This window comes from Malania oleifera, unplaced genomic scaffold, assembly GCF_029873635.1.
Source record: "Malania oleifera isolate guangnan ecotype guangnan unplaced genomic scaffold, ASM2987363v1 ctg843, whole genome shotgun sequence".
NCBI classification, from domain to species: domain Eukaryota; kingdom Viridiplantae; phylum Streptophyta; class Magnoliopsida; order Santalales; family Ximeniaceae; genus Malania; species Malania oleifera.
The window spans coordinates 193,672-215,992 of NW_026652162.1; the positions used below are offsets into that span (position 1 = coordinate 193,672).

Sequence of the window (22,321 nt, forward strand, 5' to 3'; positions counted from 1 at the left end):
ATTGTTTCAAACTGTATTGTATTGTATGGTGTTATGTTTTGCATAAAATAACACTAGTATGCCACACACTAATATAAATTGTTTTCTTCTTTACTGAGAGGTGTCTCACCCCAAATGTACGTACAAATTTTTTCAGGTCCTTCAGGTAGCCGAAACTAGCATCCTAACATCTGGAAGCGAGGGGTGTCGTTTAGCTGCTTTTAGTGCCTGTTTAGGTATGAGTTTTGTAACCGGGTTGTCGTAATGGATTTTGTAGACCCCAACTTATGTATTGTAAATTTTGGGAACGTATATTCTAGTATTGTATAGACTCTGGTATTGTATGTGTATGGATAGTATGAACCTTTTCCGCTACGTATTGGATGAGTATGGATGTATGTATATGTGTATGTGTGTAGGGCATCCGTGCACCCCACGGGGTCGGACCCTCTTTCAATGTTGTATCATGTATGTTTAAAATCATACAGAGACAAGTTAGGTTACTTTATTCACACCTGGGACCCATCTGCGGATTCGGGGCGTGATAGTATCGGAGAATCCATTTTACCGCTAACCAATGCTCCTTTCCTGGATTTGAGAGAAACCGACTAATAACTCCAACAGTATAAGCTAAATCCGATCTTGTGCAAACCATTGCATACATTAAGGAACCAACGGCCGAAGCATAAGGAATTTTTTTCATCTCTTCCTTGTCTTTCTCACTTGTAGAACTTTGTTTTACACTCTTGTGTATTTGTAAGGCTTATGCCTTTTGTATCCATTTTGTACAACATATTTGGTGATAGTGGATTTGGACCGCCATGCCCCGTGGACGTATCTCAATATTTTAGGGAACCATGTTAAATTTCTTGTGTCTCATTTTTTATTTATCATTTGTATTACTCCATTGATTTATATGTGGGAATTATTCGTATATAAATTTTTTCCCAACATTTGAGAGAATGACCAACAACTCATCAACAAGAACAATGATTCATCAGACACGATGTTTATTTCAAACTTCTTTCTCTATTAAAAAAAAAAAAAAACTGAAGTACAAATCAAGACAGAAAATTGAAACTGCACGTATAGGAAGTTGATTGTGCACACAGCAGCACATGGCATGAAGGGTTGGACTAAATAACTTTTCGTTTTGCCCTTTACCTTCGTCTGCAGTCCCATCACTTGAGTTTACGTATGCAGTTTTGAATTGATTGTTGTAAAAATTCTGAGGTTTTTTTTTTTTTTTTAAATTTAAATGATGTTTAAATTGAAAATCAATATTTTAAAGTTATTAATTTTGGGCAATAAACAGGCAAAAATTACAAGTAGGTCTATTAACAATCATAACCTTAAAGTTGTGCAGTGTATTGCCTATTCACTTATATATTTATTTATTTACCTGACATTAAAACTTCTTTTCTTTATTATGAAAAAAAAAAACATTTGAAAGTAAAATTTCACAAGAGTCCAATTGTGGATGTGTCATGTGTCTTCAAATAGAAGTCTGAGTTTCTTCTTTTTCTTTTTCTTTTTTTAAAAAAATGAATGTCCAAATTGAAAAACCATATGTTGAAATTTCAAATTTAATTGGGTAACTGAGCAGTGGAAATTAAGAGGGAAGGCTTGTGGGATGAAGACTTATTAGTCTAATTGTTTTGGACATTGACTCAGAACATCAAAATAATAATTTCTTAACAGTGACTCCATTCCTTCCCCACCCTATATATAAATGCAAACTGCTCCTCGTCTTCAAACTCAAATAACAAAACAGCTCTTTTCCATAGCAGAAGTTGGATTTTTGTTGGTATATCTCAATGAGATGCCCAACTGCAGTTTTGGGGATTGTTTTGACATTGATTTCTTGGGATGGAGTATACTCAAATGCCACCCATTATAAGGGAGAGGAGAGAGAAGCCCTTCTAGACTTTAAGCATTCTCTCACCGATCCTTCCAACCACCTCTCTTCCTGGGTTGGTGATGATTGTTGCAAGTGGACAAGAGTTCGCTGCCACAACACCACTAGCCATGTCATCCATCTCAACCTCCCTAATTTTTTCCCTATTGATGATTATGAATCTTTTGATGCTATGTACAAGAGGTCCTGTTTGGGTGGGAACATAAACGGCTCTTTGCTGCAATTGAAACATCTTCAGCATCTGGACTTGAGTGACAATTGCTTTCTGGGACAACATATTCCACAGTTCGTTGGTTCCCTCACCAATCTCACTTATTTGAACCTTTCTTCTACGGGATTTATGGGCCCTATTCCTCCTCAACTTGGGAGCATGCTTTGTCTTGATATTGGTAGGGATGATTATTTGTACATTGCAGATGATTTAATATGGATTTCTCATCTCTCCTCAATTGAATTCCTTGACATGACCTATGTCAATCTCAACCGGGCATCTAATAATGGGCTTCAGATGATGTACATGCTCCCTTCCTTGTCCACGCTACACTTGTCTCTCTGTTTCCTCAGTCACCAACTTCCTCTTTCTCATGTCAATTTTTCTTCCCTCGTCTCTCTCGATCTCTCCTATAATAGTTTCATGGATTCTTCGACATTAGGATGGCTTTCTAGTATCTTTTCTATTGTTTCGCTTGATTTGAGTTATAACCGAATTCTTGGTTTGCTTCCTGCCCTTCTACGAAACCTAACTACTCTTCGGTTCCTTAATCTTGCTTATAACCAATTCAACTCTGCAATACCAAAGGTGTTGTATGACATGACCAGCCTCCAAATTCTCGATCTTAAATACAACAATTTTCAAGGATCAATTTTAGGTGCTTTTGCCAACCTTACATCACTCACAGAACTCCAGTTGTCTTCCAATTACTTTGAAGGACAGATTCCAAGATCCTTGGGAAATCCTTGCAATTTAAGAATTTTAGGTTTGTCATTGAACCAACTTAGTGGAGATATTTCTGAATTTTTTGGAGATCATTCATCTGATTGTGCATCAAGGAAATGCTGGAGTCCTTGAATTTTGGGTTGAATCACCTGTCAAACCAATTACCCAATCATTTGGGAGAATTTAAAAGTTTGTCCATTCTTGATATTTTCTCCAACTCCATTTCAGGGCCAATTCCTGTTTCTATAGGGAAATTATCATCCTTGAGGAGGTTAGATATTTCTTCCAATCTTTTCAATGGGAGTATTCCAGAAACTCTTGGAAGTCTCTCCAAATTAGAACGAGTGTTTATCTCTAACAATTCCTTTGAAGACATCATTTCAGAAGTTCACTTTGCAAATCTGACAAGCCTAAAGTATTTTGTAATTGATTCAAACCGGCTGACCTTGAAAATAAGCCACAATTGGATTCCTCCATTTCAACTCCATGAAATATCTATGAGCTCAAGTGATGGGGGACCTCAATTATTTCCTGCATGGCTTCAAACACAGAACAAATTGAAATATATATCCCTATCAAATGCTTCAATATCAGGTAATCCCAACATATTGGCTCTCCAATAAGTCCCAACTTTTCTGTGTTGATCTATCTCAAAACCATATCCAAGGCTCATTACCTCCCATCCCTGCCACAATAAATTATTTTGATCTTTCAAATAATTACTTCAATGGATCTCTTGCTCCCTTTTTGTGTAACCAAATGGTGGATGAGGAATCCAAATTGTTATCTTTAGTATTATAAAAAAAAAAATTATTTGGAGAAATTCTTGATTGTTGGGTAAATTGGAAAAATTTAAGGGTGTTGACGTTGGTCACACCTAATTTTGATTATGACAAATACTCTTTATACTAATGGTTGTACTAAGAATTGCATGTAGGTTCACCTTGTGCGTGCTTTAGGACTAAAAGACATATCATGATGGCATGTGGTGTTCCTACCGAAGAATGAAGATTTATGTGTTGTATTTTGTATTCATTAGTTTATTTCTTCATTCTAGGATGTAATTTATTATAAATTGTGCACTTGTATGGCCTGTAATAATTTGCATCATACATCATAGGTATATATGCTCAAAACGATCATAGCTAGTCCTTAGGTACCTACACTAAGAACACAAGTCCCCTACATCTCTTATCATAATCAGGGGAATCAAATTAAGGCTAAAATGAACTCAATGAAAAAAGTTGAGAGGGTTCGGGCGACTGAACCTATGCCATATAAAGTGGCTTGAGTGACCAAATAAGTAACCATGCTGACTTGGTTTTTAGGCACCTGAACCTATTTTGAACGTATCTTCCTCGGGCACCCGAAGCTATGTCAGAGAAATTTTCAACTACTCGGTCGACTGAACGATTACATTCAAAAGTAGGGTCGGGCGACCGAATTGCCTAGTTCGATTGACTGAACTGTGAGCCGCACAACCGAATTATCGAACAAATGCTACTGACTTTGTTTCAGCCGACCAACTCACCCTTCAGGCACCTGAACCTCTAAAAGTTGAATTTTTGACTGTATCTGTTCGGGAACCCGAACCTCGCGGGTTAAAATATTTTTTATCGAATTTTTAAATGGGGTAAAATGGGTTAATATTCTTAATGGTCTTTTAAACAAATTTAATTATACCTAGTGTGTCCGCAATTGTAAAAAATTCCTCCTTGCCTGTATATACCCATTCATTTATCATAATTAGCAAGGATTAGTAAACTTGATTAGGGAAAAATTCTCTCAGCATTCAAAATCCCTTATTAGCCAAATAATACTTCCAAACACCCACATACTCCTCATTCTTGATTTCTCTAAGCATTTTAAGTATTTTCTAAGGCTAGTGTGCTTAATCTTTGTAGCTAAAACTCTCATTTACATTATTGATTGATTGATTTTCTGAGAGAGTTTAGCATTAAAGTTCTTCCACCGATTTCATTTGATAAATCAAGTGTGGAAAGGCTTTGAAGGTTGTGGTTCCTGCATTGTAGTTGCAAGATACCTAAACCTAAATTTTGTGTGCAAAAATCCTTTTCAAAAATCTAGTACTTCAAACAACTCCAGTGTGCTTTGAATATTAGAATATATTATTGAGTTTGTTTGTTTGAACTTGCTTAGCATATTTTTGAAACCCTAATCTGATTTATGTTATTCACATAGTGAGTTTCAAATATTGCTTGAATATACACTCTAGATCTGAACTGGAAATCTATATGTGATTGAGTATTTAGCACACATTAGAGCACTGAGCATATTTACATATCATTCATGCTGCATTATTGACTGAGTTATATTGGTGCACACATCTGCTTGTCTAGAAGATAATTTTTGTGTACACATTTTATGCACATTGGTTGTATTCCAGGCGCAGGTCTGAAGAGGGAGACTAGCACTGTGGAATAGTCCCGGATTGGCTTAGACCCAGTTAGGAAAGCTAGGTGCGTCATCATGTTAAGGTGTGTTGATTGAGGTCAGCCCCTTGAATTGATCTGGTTGTATTAGGTACCGCTCCACCCGTTTAAGTAAGCATTATAATGGTAATCCTTGTGCTAATATGGCCATGGAGGGGATGTAGGCATAGTTGGCCGAACCCCGATAACATATCGTGCATGTTCTTTACATTTCCGCACTTTACCTTTATTGCACATATATGTTTATTTTTTGATTGTGTAGACTGACCTTAGGTTGGATTGTACTGTTGACAAAACCAGTAAACCTAGGAATAAATTTTAAATACCCAATTCACCCCCCTCTTGTGGTTGCACCAAATCTATCAATTGGTATCAGAGTCTCGTAACTTAGACTTAGATGTCATTTAATTAAAAGATCATGATGGCTCGTGTTAGTGCTTCCCCTTCGTGCGAGGGAAGACTGGTCACACACCTACCTGTATTCTATGGTGATAACTATGCTGTATGGAAATTCAGAATAACTGTGTATGTGAAAGTCTTAAATTGGAAATTTTGGAAAGTCATTGATCACGGTGATTGTGTGCCTATGAAATCTATTGGGTGTACTGATGTTCCTAAATCTGAGTGTGAAATGGATGATCATGATAGGAACTTAGTACAAGTAAATTTTGATGCCATGAATACCTTACTACTTGCTTTAGATTCTAATGTTTTATGTGAGATTATGGCTTGTAGTAGCACTAAGTAGATCTGGGATGAACTTGAGTAGAGATATGGTGCGTCCACGTAAAAGGAAGTCATCTCTCCGTGTGACTCAGGCTCCACTGATCTCAAGGGAGGTAACCAGTGCTATGTAGCTTTAACTAATGATGATGTTATCTCATTTCCCTCTATCTTAGTAGATAAATATGAACATGATTCATGTGCTAATTTGAATTTTGTATCCGATTATGAATCATATGATAGTAGTGATAGTGAAAGCACGCCTTCTTATGACGAACTGCAAGTTGAATACATTAAGACTCATAAGTTACTTGTAAAATCAAATAAGAAATACTCTGTGCTGAAAAACAAGTATGATGCATGCATTAAAGAATGTGACTCAAAAGCTCTTACAGAAAGAGAAAATAATTTGAAAATTAAAAGACTAGAAAGCAAGAATGAATCATTAGAAAAGGAGTTGATTGTTTTGAAATCTAAGGTTTCTAATGATGATAAAAAGAACCACTTGATTGCAGATCTTGAAAGTAAAACAAACAATATGTCTAAAGAACTTTTGAAACTTCAAAATGCTTGCAAAAATTTGGAGAACTCAAAAATTCAAGATCTAGAAAAGAAAATAAAAGACCAATCTAAGTTCATCTACACGTTCACTAGAGGTAAGGAAAACTTTGACAAATTGCTAGGTGCACAAAAGATGACCTTAGATAAGGAAGGTATAGGTTATAATGGGATTGAAAATAAGAAAAGAAAGAACCTATACATGGGGTACTTTGTAAAAGAATCAAATCATTATGCTAGTACCTCCTCTAGTCCATACACTCACACCACATGCATCTTATGTAAAAAGAAGGGGCACACAAAGTTTGATTGCCCATTTAAAAGAACAGATGTGAAACCTAAACAAGTATGGAAAATTAAGGAATTACCAAGTCCTAACCCATCGATAATAAAAGGGAGAAAATTGATATGGGTTGTTAAGAAAGAAAACTCCTTGAAATTCAAGGAAGAAGTTGTTCAAACGGGAATTACATGATCACACAATTCTTCCTTAGGAGTTAGGATTAGCTATAGGGGGTAGTATTCTCTAAAGGGTTAGGAAGTGGCTTGGGGCTGAAAATGTATAATCTTATAATATCCACTATTCAAATTATTACATACTGAATATTTTGAAGAATCGAGCCAATATGTGAATTCAAGTACATACCCAATCCGGACTTAATGAATATATTCATTGGCTATTTAATTAAAAATCCACTTCCAAATGGACATGGCTTGTCTGCCTTGTACTTAAATTTCAAATTGCCTAACTCAATCTTAACCATGAATATCTAAAGTTAAGCATATCTTGTCCATTGCACAAGTCAATGTTTCTTTAGGAAATGACTAACAATCTTGAACTCATCTTGAAGCCCTATCAATGCCCTAAGTCTTATAGATAAACCATAGGGACTCTAGCGTTGAAGAACTGGTCAAAATAAAACAAGTTGACCAATCTCAGGTGACCAAACCATACAGTGTATTCGCACTTCGGCCAACCAAACTTGTAGTCTGACCAGGCCATTGACCACCCTTCGGGCGGTTGAACGTTCATGTTCAAAACATCTTGGGCTGCTGAACTTGATTCGGGTCACTGAACTTATCTTCGGGTAACCAAATGAGGTTTTCAGGTGACCGGTTCAAATAGTTTAAATTCAATTCAGGCTGCCAACGCTCGAAAATACAAAATGGCGCCTCAAATTCAGCCGACCGAACCAGTGTTCGGGGCTACCAAAAAGACTTAGTGGGTGCACGTATTTAAAGTTGTTCGGGTGACCCAAACTTATCCTTAGGCACCAGAACCGTGCTAATATATATGGTTTTTCTCAAAAATAGGTTCATTTCTTCCCATAACCTTGAGAGCTTCCTCAGTTTTTCTCACACTTCAGCCTAACTTTCCTTGAGAGACTTTCATGGCTAGGGAATAGAGACGTGCCGCTGCGGGTGTTCCACTCGAACAGTGGTTTCCCACACCCGATCGGCGTATCAAGTATGAGAGAATTTTTCACCTTAAAGACCCCATCCTAGGAAAAATCTTAGATACTGAATTCATGCAACCCATTTCAACAATGTTCTAGACATGTTTTGGTATCAAGGGTGGTATGAATTCATCGCCTTCCAGCCTAAGGGGATGTACCTGTTACTCATCTGGCTATTCTATGCCAATCTTGCACAAGATGGTTAAGGCTACTACTCCAGAGTACTCGAGAAAGATCTCCATTTTGAAGATGCGTATCTGGCAGAGACATTTGAGATCTAGCGTGGCGACTTCATCTACCCTAATTCTTCCTCCACCTGGATAGGCAAGCTGGACTTCACGATGAATACCTTTGTCAATTTAGTTATGACGAATCCAATAGCTGATTTAACCCATACTCCCAGCTACAGATCCTTGACCCTAGAGGTAAAGGTGGTACACCACCTAATTTCTTATAATATATTGCCTAAGTCAGGATCGAGGGACCATGTATCCCATTTAGATTGTTTTGTGATGTGGTGCCTCTTCACTAGAAAGAAGTTCGATCTTCCCAGACTGATCCTATGGTGGATGTTCATTAAGACCGTAGGAAAGTGGATCATTCTACCCTACGGTGGCATTTTTTCTAGGATATTTGTTAAGGAAAAGCTTAATAGGTCGCCACTTGCCACCATCAAGAAAGTCAAGCCCTCTGACATCTTTAACTCTACCACAATAAAGTTGATGGGATATGAGCTCACTGGCAACATGTGGTTGCCCACTACACATGAGAGATGCCCGGGAGCTCAGGAGATCTTGCAGGAGCTGCCCCAACCACCATCTAGCACTGAGATCATGACAGCTATCACCAATCTCTCTGCATCGTTTCAGGATTTCTAAGTCTCCATGATTGAGTGGGCATCTTCATTGCAGGCTAGACTTGACTCCCTCTACAGCGAGTTCACCGAGTTCCAGACCGAGGTGCGGGCTAACTTTCATATCCTCGGTGAGCGGTTGAGAGAGATGAATGAAGAGGACATTGGGGAGGATGACCAAATGGAGTTGAGCAGTGAGGAGGGGGATGATGATCATGACGACAGGGAGACCTAGGAGTGCTTCTTGAGGATCCATTTCATCTTACTCCAGCTCTTTATTTGATCCACTTTTTTGTTTTACTTAGATACACTTTTATTTTTTCTGTAATTTATTTAAAACAACTTTTATCCTTGACGATCACACTCACCACACGCACACGCAGATACTATGATGTGATGATTGCATCTTGCTTATGACTATATATCTGATAGTACTTTGACTTGCATGTGTATTTTGGATGACTATTCTGTTGAAATGCATGATTAGTGTAGAATGCCTCCTGTATAGGCGGATGCAGTTGATGAGAATTGCCTGCTGGTAGATTTAGATTCTCGCATGCCTTAAAACTCTTGAGATACTGCTTGCTTGAGAATCATTTTTGTGCAAGTTAATTTTGGGAAATGTCATGTTTACAATTGACATGCTGCCGAATTTTCTGTACACATTTGCTCAAAAAGGCGGAAATGATTGAATATCTTGTGTGTCAGTGAAATTTAATCTTAGATTTTAAATATTTATGCTTGGCGTACTTGCTTTAAACTTTTGAATTCCTTGGAGCTGGTTGTGCATATATATTTAAAATGTTTTGATTTTGACAGGTTTTTATGGATTAATCACATTTTAGAACAAAATGCTGACAATTATTTGAAAATCATTGCACATAACTTTATATCATTTCTAAATGCTAAACTTCTTAGAACTTGAGTCGCATTTCTAAAATAATTTTTGAATTTTACTCAAGTTGATTCATAAAGAAGATGCATATTTTTAGTGGGAGTCACCTAACTTTAAAATCATTAGGGCCTAAGAAATAAAAAATGTATTATGCCTTCATTTATATATCTTTTGGAAAATACATTAACTAAGTGATTTCAATGTGCACATCTTGGTAAATCTTTTGATATCATGTTCATTTCAAAATTAACAATTGGTTTCAAAACAATATGACCTTATAACTAGTGGTCTTTTAATAGTTAGTATCTTCTCTGCCACATAGTTGTAACAATTGGTATCAGGCTCACATGTTTTCATTATACTATACCTTGTGGAAATGCATGTTTGTTTTGGCAACCAAAGATGATTATGATAAAATTAACTTTAAAATATTTTTTGAAAGGATGAGTAAAAACCAAATGAAAATTTAATCTTCATCCTTACATAATCATCCATTGGGGGAGTATAGATCATTACGATTATAGGTTTGCTGAATGCTTCTCCTGCTTCCTTGATGTACACTTTGTTTGGGTCCCTTAATTGAAATATGTTATATATTTTATGAAAACTCCAAATAGGTCACTTAGGTACAGGGTTATGATTGGGAATGATCTATTTTCAAATGGTATGCTACCGAATTTGTTCTTTCTTTTCCAATATACCTTCTGCATTTAAATGACATACTTTGCCTTCGCGCTTTATTGTTGAACCCTTTTTGTTATTTCCAAAAGGGGGAGAAAGGGCAAAAGTGGGTAAAACTGTGCGTAATTATGATAATGCTTAATCTTTTACTACCCATTACTTTAATTGTCTTTATGCATATAGTCAGGGGGCCTTTCTTGGCTGTACCCACTTTTGCATAAGGTATTTGTCATCATCAAAAGGGGGAGATTGTTGACGTTGGTCACACCCAGTTTTGATTATGATAAATACTCTTGGTACTAATGGTTGTATTGAGAATTGTATGCAGGTTCACCATGTGCACACTTTAGGACTAAAAGACATATCATGATGGCATGCGGTATTCGTACCGAAGAATGAAGATCTATGTGTTGTATTTTGTATTCATTAGTTTATTTCTTCATTCTGGGATGTAATTTATTATAAACTGTGCCTTTGTATGGACTGTAATAATTTGCATCATGCATAGTAGGTAGGTATGCTCAAAACGACCATAGTTGGTCCTTAGGTACCTACACTAAGAACACAAGTCCCCTACATCTCTTATCATAATCAGGGGAATCAAATTAAGGCTAAAATGAACTTAATGAGAAAAGTTGAGAGGGTTCAAGCGACCGAACCTATGTTGTCATGCCCCAAACCCGCAAATGGGTCCCAGGTGTGAATAAAGTAACCTAACCTGTCTCTGTATCAATTTAAACATACATGATACAATACTAAAAGAGGGTCCGACCCCGTGGGGTATACAAATGCCCTACAAGATACACATACACATCCATACTCATCAAATATGTAGCGAAAAATGTTCATTCTGTTCATACCGTATACCATACCAGAGTCTATACAAGTTAGGATATACGGTTCCAAAATTACGATATATACACTGGGTGTCTACAAAAACCATCACGACAACCCAGTTACAAAACTCATACCTAATCAAGTACTAATGACAGCTAAACGACACCCCCGCTTCTGGATGCTAGGATGCTAGTTTCCACTACCCGAAGGACCTGAAACATTTGCATATATATTCGGGGTGAGACACCTTTCACTAGGGAAGAAAGAAGGTTATATCAGTGTGTGACATACGAGTGTTATTTTATGTAAAACATAACATCCTACAATACGATACAGTTTGAAACATTTCCATACAATTCCATGCAGTTCTGGTATTTTCAAAAATCCATTCCAGTACATACGATACCAAACATACGGTCAGTGTCGTCACACTCAAGAAATCGCTACCCTATGATAACCGAAGCCTCACAACGATACGTTGCCAATATGGTGTAGCTCACACCCATCGATGACCAGTCGAAAATACATAAGCGATATTTCACATCCTCGGATATAAAGCCGAACACTCTCGCCACAGTAATGAACTGGTACTTGGCGTAGCGTACAGTAATTAGCTGCCACATAACTGTTTCAACATACGGTAATTAGCCGCCCTTAGCTGATTTCACAAAACCTGGAATCATTTTGGAACTCACGTTCTTATACTCATCAGCGTACAGTAATTAGCCGCCACTAGTTGTTTTACAAAATACCTGAAACATTTACATACAATCATACATTCCACACTTATTTGGTTTACACAAATCATATCGTTTTCCAGTTCAAAAATACAGTTTTATACAAATATGGATTACGGTCATCTCAATAAAATACAGTTTAAATAAAACAAACGATTTTCCAAACAAAGTAGAGATGATACCCGAAATCCCTAATTTCCTGAAAATTGTAACCCAAAAATCCTATATTTTCACCTGATAGATTTCCCCAAATAAGTAGCCAAAACATACATACGATCGTAACCTATAGGTTTACCGATCCCGATTTTGAAAATAAACTGATATAAACAGAATCCCCTTACCTTAACCCAAAATCCAACTACGAACTCTACAGTCTCCAAAACTACGAACTGAGACTCCAAAACCTATAAGCCACAGAACAAAACATGCTTACAATTCCTACTACCATACGTATTCCAAACAGAAATGAAAACCAAGCCTTACCTCAATTTTGAGTCGAAACCCGAAAATGCTCGAAACGAGGTTCCGATTCACGATCCTCGAAGAGAATCCTCCTCTGATCTACGCGGTAACATCGGATTAATGAATCAGGTGACAAACGACGAAGAAATCGAAGAGAGAGAGAGAGAGAGAGAGAGAGAGAGAGAGAGAGAGAGAGAGAGAGAGAGAGAGAGAGAGAGAGAGAGAGAGAGAGAGAAGAAAACTTGCTAACTTAGCAAGGAAGCAAGCTCCAAGATCTTTATAGCCCCTTCGACTCAGGCGGATTCATTGACGGGATGACATCCTCGTCGACAAGTCCACGAGGGAGTTTGTCGACGAGACGGTGGCCTCGTCGACGAGCTTGATATTTCAAATTTCCCAAAACCTTGCGGCTTCTCCTCGTCGACAAGCCTCTGAATTTCATCGACGAGGGATAGAAGGGACTTCATCAACAAACTCTGGCTTCATTGATGAAGCCTACCCAATTACCATGCTACCCTTCTTTTACTTATTAGATCCATTTATCATGGTTCGGGTTCTCACAACCTCCCCTCCTTACAAAAATTTCATCCTCGAAATTTTCAATCTCTCATTTACGAACTTAACTACATAACCAAACACATATGCTCGACTCTAGAAAGGACTGGCGGCCATTTATACGTAGTCCCGTCACTAAACATACATACATACACACCCTCACTTATGGCAGAGGAATACCATGGTTACATTCATACATACATCATCTCGGGAGTTCACAATAACACATTCCAAGAGATTAACCATATTAAACTACTACGATAACAGGTACTACATACATACGTACCCATACCGACCTTGCTATCAAGACTACTACTCAAATCAACTGCAGATACTTATGGCATATCTTTGCTTCTATATCCCAAGAAGCTTTCTCGACCTCATGATTCTACCACAATACCTTTACTAACGGTATTTCCTTGGTACGCAACTTCTGAACTTTATGGTACAGAATATGAATAGGTACCTCCTCATACTCCAAAGCATCCCCAAGCTCTAAGGACTCATAACTAATAACATGCGATGGATCCGACACGTACCTCCTCAACATAGATACGTGAAACACATCGTGGATCCTCGAGAGTGCTGAGGGTAGTGCAATCCTGTAGGCTATCGGACCCACTCGTTCAAGAACCTTGAATAGCCCGATATACCTTGGGCTCAGCTTGCCCTTCTTCCCGAATCTCATCACTCCTTTCATCAGAGTGATTCGTAGAAATACCTTACCCCCCACCTCGAATTCCAACTCACGGTGGCGAACATCCGCATAACTCTTCTGCTGACTCTGAGCCGATTTAATCCTATATCAGATCAAACCTACCTTCTCAGACGTCTGCTGCATGAGTTTAGATCCTAAAACTTGATGTTCACCCACTTCATCCCAATATAGAGGATACTAACACCTCCGACCATACAAAGCCTCGAACGATGCCATCCCAATACTAGCTTGGAAGCTATTGTTATAGGCAAACTCCACCAATGGTAGAAACCGAATCCAACTACCATCGAAGTTTAATACACAGGCCCGTAACATATCCTCTAAGATCTGTATCGTCCTCTCCGACTGTCCATTAGTCTGGGGGTGGAACTTTGTACTAAAAGTAAGCTTCGTCCCCAGTGCTTCCTGCAAGCTCTTCCAGAATAAAGAGGTAAACCTCGGATCCCGATCTGAAACAATGGACACAGGTACTCCGTGCATTTTGACTATCTCCTGCACGTACAAGTCTACTAGCCTACTCAAAGGGTAGATAACCTTCATCGATACGAAGTGAGCAGATTTCGACAATCTATCCACGATCACCCAAATAGCATTCTGCCTGTGAAGTGCTGGTGGCAATTTGGTGACAAAATCCATGGAAATGTGCTCCAATTTCCACTTCAAAATAGCCAAGGGCTGCAATGGCCTCGCCGGCCTCTAATGTTCAGTTTTCACCTACTAACACGTCAGATACTGCTCTATGAACCGGGCAATCTCCCTTTTCATACGACTCCACCAAAAAGACTCGCACAAATCCTAATACATCTTCGTACTACCCAAATGTACCGTATATAAAGAATGATGCGCTTCCTCCAGAATTGTCTTTCTGATCTCATCGCCGTTCGGAACACATAGCCTAGTTCCAAACCTCAACACACCTCCCTTATAGATGTTAAAATCCACAGTCAATCCCTGCTGCACTTTCTCCACAGTCTCAGCTAACTCTGCATCATTAGTCTGCACGGCTTTAATACGCTCGAACAAAGTCGACTAGATCACCAAGCTAGCAAAGAAAGCCTGATGATCACCAGACACCAATTCAATGCCAAGGCTTTCCAGTTCCCATCTGATATGATGTTGAGCTACAATTGCAGATACTGCCACATGCTCTGACTTCCGACTCAACGCATCGACTACCACGTTGGCTTTTCCCGGATGATAACTGATGGTGCAATCGCAGTCTTTGATTAGCTCAAGCCACCTCCTCTGCCTCATATTCAAATTCTTCTATGTGAAAAAGTATTTGAGGCTTTTGTGATCAGTGAAAATCTCACACTAAACACCATACAGGTAGTGTCGCCAAATATTCAACGCATATACCACAGCAACTAATTTCAGATCATGCGTAGGGTAATTCTTCTCATACTCCTTGAGCTGCCGAAAAGCATAAGCAATTACCTTACCCTGTTGCATAAGCACACATCCCAAATCCTTCAGAGATGCATCGCCACAAAACTGCCATTCCTCGAAGGAATGGTCAATACCGAAGCAATAACCAATCACTGTTTCAACTCTTGGAAACACTGCTAGCAATCCTTGATCCAGTCATACTTCACACCCTTCATGATCAATCGTGTTAGAGGTCCAAACAACTTAGAGAAACCCTCCATGAATCAACGATAATAACCCGCAAATCCAAGGAAACTCTGAACCTCCTATACACTCTTCGATCTTACCTAGTCGACCACAGCTTTGATCTTGCTAGGATCAACAGAGATACCGCCCTTAGACCATACATGTCCTAAGAATGAGACCTAATTCAACCAGAACTCACACTTCTTCATCTTGGCATACAGCTTCCTTTCTTGCAGAATATGTAACACCAACCTCAAATGATTCTCATGCTCTTCCGAACTCCTCGAGTATACTAGAACATCGTCGATAAACACCACCAAGTACTCATGGAAAACCTTGTTCATCAGGTCCATGAATACTCTTGGAGCATTGTTCAATCCAAATAGCATAACCAAGAAGTCATAGTGGTCGTATCTAGTTTGGAAAGCAATCTTCGCAACATCCTCAGGTCGAACCCTCACCTGATGATACCCTGACCGCAAATCGATTTTTGAAAAGACTTGTGTTCCCTGCAGCTGGTCAAAGAGATCATCAATACGAGGCAACAGGTAACGGTTCTTCATAATTACCTTGTTGATCTCGTGGTAATCAATGCATATGCGCATCAATCCTTTCTTCTTCTTCACTAACAAAACTGGAGCTCCCCAAGGCGAAACACTAGGTTGAATAAAACCCTTGTACAGTAGTTCCTGCAACTACTCCTTCAACTCTCTAAGTACTGTTGGAGACATCCGGTACGGAGCTTTAGAGATAGGTGCCTTGCCAGGCAGTAACTCTATCGCAACTCCACCTCATGATGAGGTAAACCAGGTAAGTATTCTGGAAACAGATCCTGGAATTCGTTAACCACTCGAATATCCTTGAGCTTCAACTCATCTCCCGGTGGTCCCTTTATGTAAGCTAGGTACCCCTGATATCCGTCCAAGAGTAACCTCCTCACCTGCAATGCCGACAGTATCTGTGGCATCAAGCGCACACACGATCCCATGAACTCATACTCTTGCTCCCCAAGAGGTCTAAACACCACTACCTTCCTACGACAAACGATCACAGCATAACTGGAGGACAATTAATCTATCCCCAGTATAACATCAAACCTAGACATGCCATAAACTACAAGATTCACCGGCAGCAGCCTTCCCTGAATAATAACTGGGTAGTTTTCTAACATCCTACTATAGGTCATTACACTCCTAGATGGTGTAGCCTCTGATAACCATCTATTCATCACTTGGGCTTTAACACCACACAAATTCACAAAACTAGCAGATATAAACGAATGGGTTGCTCCCGAATCAAAAAAACCACAGCTCTATTCAAAAGTAATAACATGGTACCTGACATCTCATTCCCAGCGCATTTCGTATCTGCTGGAGTAAGGGAGTACACCTTGACGGAGCCGTGTTCGCCTAGTAGTTTCCTCGAGGCTTTTGATTACTTTTATGGTTCTGGCTCTCAGTAGGCATAACTCTTCTCTGTTCCTGAGAGTTCCATGACATGTGACCTGGCTTGCCACAGTTGTAGCAGTTACTCCAGAACGGCTAACACTCGCCATCGTGCCATTTACAGCACTTGGTGCACGACGCGGAGGATGGATCCCCCTGAGAACTCTGCCCCTCGGTAACCTACTGATAACCCGAACTGTAGTTCTTCTTCTTCTTCCACTATCTTGGTCGAGGATCAATCTGAGATCCATAAGGTACTAGCCTCTTCCTCTGTTCTAGCACCCCCTCATCACCCTAGAGGTCAGCCTCAACTATGGTGGTTTTATCCACCAAGACAAAGAAATCATGGATTTGCAGCATCCCCACAAGCCGACAGATGTCTTTCCTCAGACCCTTCTTAAATCTCCGAGCCTTCTCAAACTCGTTCGGAACCAAGTATGGCACGAAGCGCGATAGCTTGATATACCTGGCGGTATACTTCTGCACCGTCAGCGCTCCCTACATCAGGCCTGAAAACTCATCGGCCTTCGCATCCCGAGTGGAGACCAGGAAGTATCTCTCGAAGAATACCTTATTGAAATGGTCCCACGTCATACTCGATGGACCAGCTCTCTGCCTATCAAGCATACTTACCACCGTCCACCATCACCCAGCCTCCCTAGATAGCTAAAAGGTAGCATAGAGGACCCTCTGGCAATCTGAGCAGTGAAGGACTTCTAGAATCCTATTGGTCTTTTCGACCTAGTCCTCTACTATAATTGAATCAGATCCTCCCAAAAACATCGGAGGATGCATACAGGTGAACCTCTCGATTGAACAACCCGTAGCTATAGGAGAGTGCTCACACCTCCTAACACTCCTCCCGATCTCCTACATAACCTGCCTCATCAAACACCGAGGCATAGAGGGAGACTCATCACTCGCAGTCCCCTCAAAGCCATTATCCAAGTTGTTATCCTTGGGCTCCATTCTGAAAATAGAATAGGAATTGGTTAGAATTCCTATATCGTAAACAGTTAACACAGTCATTAATGCTAATCATGTCAACTATTACTCTCACGGGTCCAGGTATGTCCTATCACACCGAAACAAATCCATCAATGGTTTGTTGTGATCTTTCTAAAATCGTCATTCCAAGAAGGACACAGAACAACGCCAATGAGTCCCCATTTAGAAACATGACAACCCTTGACCTACTCTACCCATTTCCTATATTCGATACCCCGGTATGTACATTTAACTACACCTAACCATGTCTACAAGACTTAGCAACCTGGTTAGTTCTGATACCAAGCTGTCACGCCCCGAACCCGTAGATGGGTCCCATGTGTGAATAAAGTAACCTAACCTGTCTCTGTATCAACTTAAACATACATGATACAACACTAAAAGAGGGTCCGACCCCGTGGGGTATATGGATGCCCTACAACATACACATACACATCCATACTCATCAAATACGCAGCAAAAAATGTTCATTCTATTCATACCATATACTATACCAGAGTTTATACAAGCTAGGATATACATTTCCAGAATTATGATACATACACCGGGTGTCTACAAAAACCATCACGACAACCCAATTACAAAACTCATACCTAATCAAGTACTAATGGTAGCTAAATGACACCCCCGCTTCCGAATGCTAGGATGCTAGTTTCAACTACCCAAAGGACCTGAAAACATTTGTATATACATACGGGATGAGACAACTCTCAGTAAGGAAGAAAGCAGGTTATATCAGTGTGTGGCATACGAGTGTTATTTTATGAAAAACATAACACCCTACAATACGATACAATTCGAAACATTTACATATAGTTCCATACAGTTTCAGTATTTTCACAAATCCATTCCAGTACATACGATACCAAACATACGGTCAGTGTCGTCACACTTAAGCAATCGCTACCCTGTGATAATCGAAGCCTCACAGCCGTATGTCGCCAATACGGTGTAGCTCTCACCCATCGGTGACCAGTTGAAAATACATAGGCGATATTTCACACCCTTGGATATAGAGTTGGATACTCTCACCCATGGTAATGAACTAGTACATGGCGCAGCGTATGGTAATTAGCCGCCACATAACTGTTTCAGCATACGGTAATTAGCCGCCCCTAGTTGATTTCACAAAACTTGGAATTATTTTGGAACTCATGTTCCTATAATCATCAGCGTATGGTAATTAGCCACCATTAGTTGTTTTACAAAATACCTGGAACATTTACATACAACCATACATCCACACTTATTTGGTATACACAAATCATATCGTTTTCCAATTCAAGATTACAGTTTTATACAAATATGGAGTACGATCATCTCAATAATATAGTTTAAATAAAACAAATAAACAAAGTAGAGATGAGACCCGAAATCCCCAATTTTTCCAAAAACTGTAACCCAAAAATCCCGTATTTTCACCCGATAGATTTTCCCAAATAAGTAGCCAAAACATACATACGATCGTAACCTACAGGTTTACCGATCCCGATTTCGAAAATAAATTGATATAAACAGAATCCCCTTACCTTAACCCGAAATCCAACAATGAACTCTACGGTCCCCAAAACTACGAACCAAAACTCCAAAACTATAAACCACAAAACAAAACATGCTTACAATTCGTACTACTATACGTATTCCGAACATAAACAAAAACCAAGCCTTACCTCAATTTTGAGTTGAAACCCGAAAATGCTCAAAATGAGGTTCTGATCCATGATCCTCGAAGTGAATCCTCCCCTAATCTATGCAGTAATGTCGGATTAACGAATTAGGCAATGAACGGTGAAAAAATCGAAGAGAGAGAGAGAGAGAGAGAGAGAGAGAGAGAGAGAGAGAGAGAGACCTCCGAATTCTAGATAGAGAGAGAGAGAGAGAGAGAGAAAGAGAGAGAGAGAGAGAGAGAAAGAAAGAGGAAAACTTGCTAACTTAGCAAGGAAGAAAGCTCCAAGATCTTTATAGCCCCTTTGAATCGGCGGATTCGTCGACAAGAGGACGTCCTCGTCGATGAGTCCACCAGGGAGTTCTTCGATGAAACAAAGGCCTCGTCGACAAGCCTGATATTTTGAATTTCCCAAAACCTTGCAGCTTCTCCTTATTGATGAGCCTCTGAATTTCATCGACGAGGGATAGAAGGGCCTTCGTCGATGAACTCTAGCTTCATCGACAAAGCATACCCAATCACCATGCTACCCTTCTTTTACTTATTAAATCCTTTTATCACGGTTCGGGTTCTTACGTATGCTATATAAAGTGGCTCACGTGACCGAACAAGTTTGGTTTTCGGGCACCCGAACCTGTTTTGAACGTATCTTCCTCAGGCACCAGAAGCTATGTCAGAGCATTTTTCAACTAATCGGGGGACCGAATGATTACGTTCAAAAGTAGGGTCGGGCAACCGAATTGCCGGGTTCAGTTAACCAACCTGTGAGCTGGGCACCCGAATTATCGAACAAATGCTACTAACTTTGTTTCAGCCGACCGACTCACCCTTTAGGCACCTGAAGCTTTAAAAGTTGAATTATTAACTGTGTCTGTTCGGGCACCCGAACCTATAGCCGGGCACCCGAACCTCACGGGTTAAAATATTTTTTACCAAATTTTTAAATAGGGTAAAATGTGTTAATATTCTTAATGGTATTTTCAACAAATTTAATTATACCCAGTGTGTCCCCAATGGTCAAGAATTCATCCTTGCCTATATATATTCATTCATTTATCATAATTAGTAAGGATTAGCAAACTTGATTAGGGAAAAATTCTCTTTACATTCAACATCCATTATTAACCAAATAATACTTCCAAACACCCACAAACTCCTCATTCTTGATTCCTCTAAGCATTGTGAGTATTTTCTAATGCTAGTGTGCTTAATCTTTGTAGCTAAAACTCTCATTTACATTAATGTTTGATTGATATTCTGAGAGAGTTTAGCATTAAAGTTCTTCCACCAATTTCATTTGATAAATCAAGTGTGGAAAGGCTTTGAGGGTTGGGTTCTTGCATTGTAGTTGCAAGATACCTAAACCTAGATTTTGTGTGCAAAAATTCTTTTCAAAAAGCTAGTACTTCAAACAACTCCAGTGTGCTTTGAATATTAGAATATATTATTAAGTTTGTTTGTTTGAACTTGCTTAGCATATTTTTGAAACCTTGATATGATTTGTGTTATTCACATAGTGTGTTTCAAATATTTCTTGAATATACACTTTAGATCTCAACTGGAAATCTATACTTGATTGAGTGTTTAGCACATATTAGAGCACTGAGCATATTTATATATCATTTGTGCTTGCATTATTGATTGAGCTATATTGGTGCACACATTTACTTGTCTAGAAGCGAATTTCTGTGTACACATTTTATGCACATTGGTGTTATTCCAAGCATGGGCTTGAAGAGGAAGAATAGCCCTATGGAATAGTCCCGGATTGGCTTAGACCCGATTAGGAAAGCTAGGTGTGTCATCCTGTTAAAGCGTGTTGGTTGAGGTCAACCCCTTGAATTGACCTGGTTGTATTAGGTGTTGCTCCATCCGTTTAAGTGAGCATTATAGCGGTAATCCTTGTGCTGGTGTGGCCAAGGCGGGGATGTAGGCACAGTTAGCTGAACCCTGATAACATATCGTGCATGTTCTTTACATTTCTGCACTTTACCTTTATTGCACGTGTATGTTTATTTTTTGATTGTGTAGACTGACCCTAGGTTGGATTGTACTATTGACAAAACCAATAAACCTAGGAATAAATTTTAAATACCTAATTCAACCCCCCCCTCTTGGGGTTGCACCAAATCTATCAAAGGGTGTTGCGATTGGATAGAAACAATTTGGTAGGAAAAATACCAAGTTCCATGGGTTTTATAACTTCTCCCTCGTGGTTACACTTGCGCAAGAATAAGCTCTCTGGAAACTTGCCTCCACCAACTAAAAATTGTCATTATTTACAAGTTTTGGATCTTAGTGAAAATAATTTTTTTTGGAAAAATACCATTCTGGATGGGAAAAAGTCTTTCCAACCTTCAAGTCCTTGCTCTTCGTTTAAATAATTTGAATGAAACTATTCCCACCCAACTCTATCATCTTTATTCTCTTCAAATCTTGGACCTTGCAAATAATAGTCTCTCTGGAACCATTCCAAAATGCCTTGGTAACTATAGTGCAATGATAAACAAACCACATTTTTTTAATCAATTTTTGTACAATGCTAAAAGCAGAAACTTGGAGAAGATGCCACTTGTGCTAAAGCAATTTATGTATGAATTTAGCAATTCTCTCGAGAAATTAACAAGCATTGACCTTTCATGCAACAACTTATATGGAGAGATCCCTATAGAATTAACCCACCTCAAAGGTTTGTTATCTCTAAACTTGTCCATAAACAGACTTCAAGGAAGAATACCTGAGATGATCGGCAACATTGCGTTCACTGGAGTCTATTAATTTATCAATGAATAAATTTTCAAGCATAATTCCTCAAAGTATGTCAA

At 39.1% G+C, this 22,321-nt stretch overlaps 1 protein-coding gene across 1 annotated transcript; it reads left to right on the plus strand.

The window, feature by feature from the left end:
- The first annotated feature begins 1,796 nt into the window (after positions 1-1,796).
- Positions 1,797-22,274, plus strand: LOC131147242 (receptor-like protein EIX1). Its single transcript, XM_058097003.1, has 4 exons — positions 1,797-2,958; positions 3,063-3,256; positions 8,937-9,072; positions 21,859-22,274. The coding sequence occupies exons 1-4, from the start codon at positions 1,797-1,799 to the stop codon at positions 22,272-22,274; spliced, it is 1,908 nt and encodes a 635-aa protein (XP_057952986.1).
- The last annotated feature ends 47 nt before the right edge of the window (positions 22,275-22,321 follow it).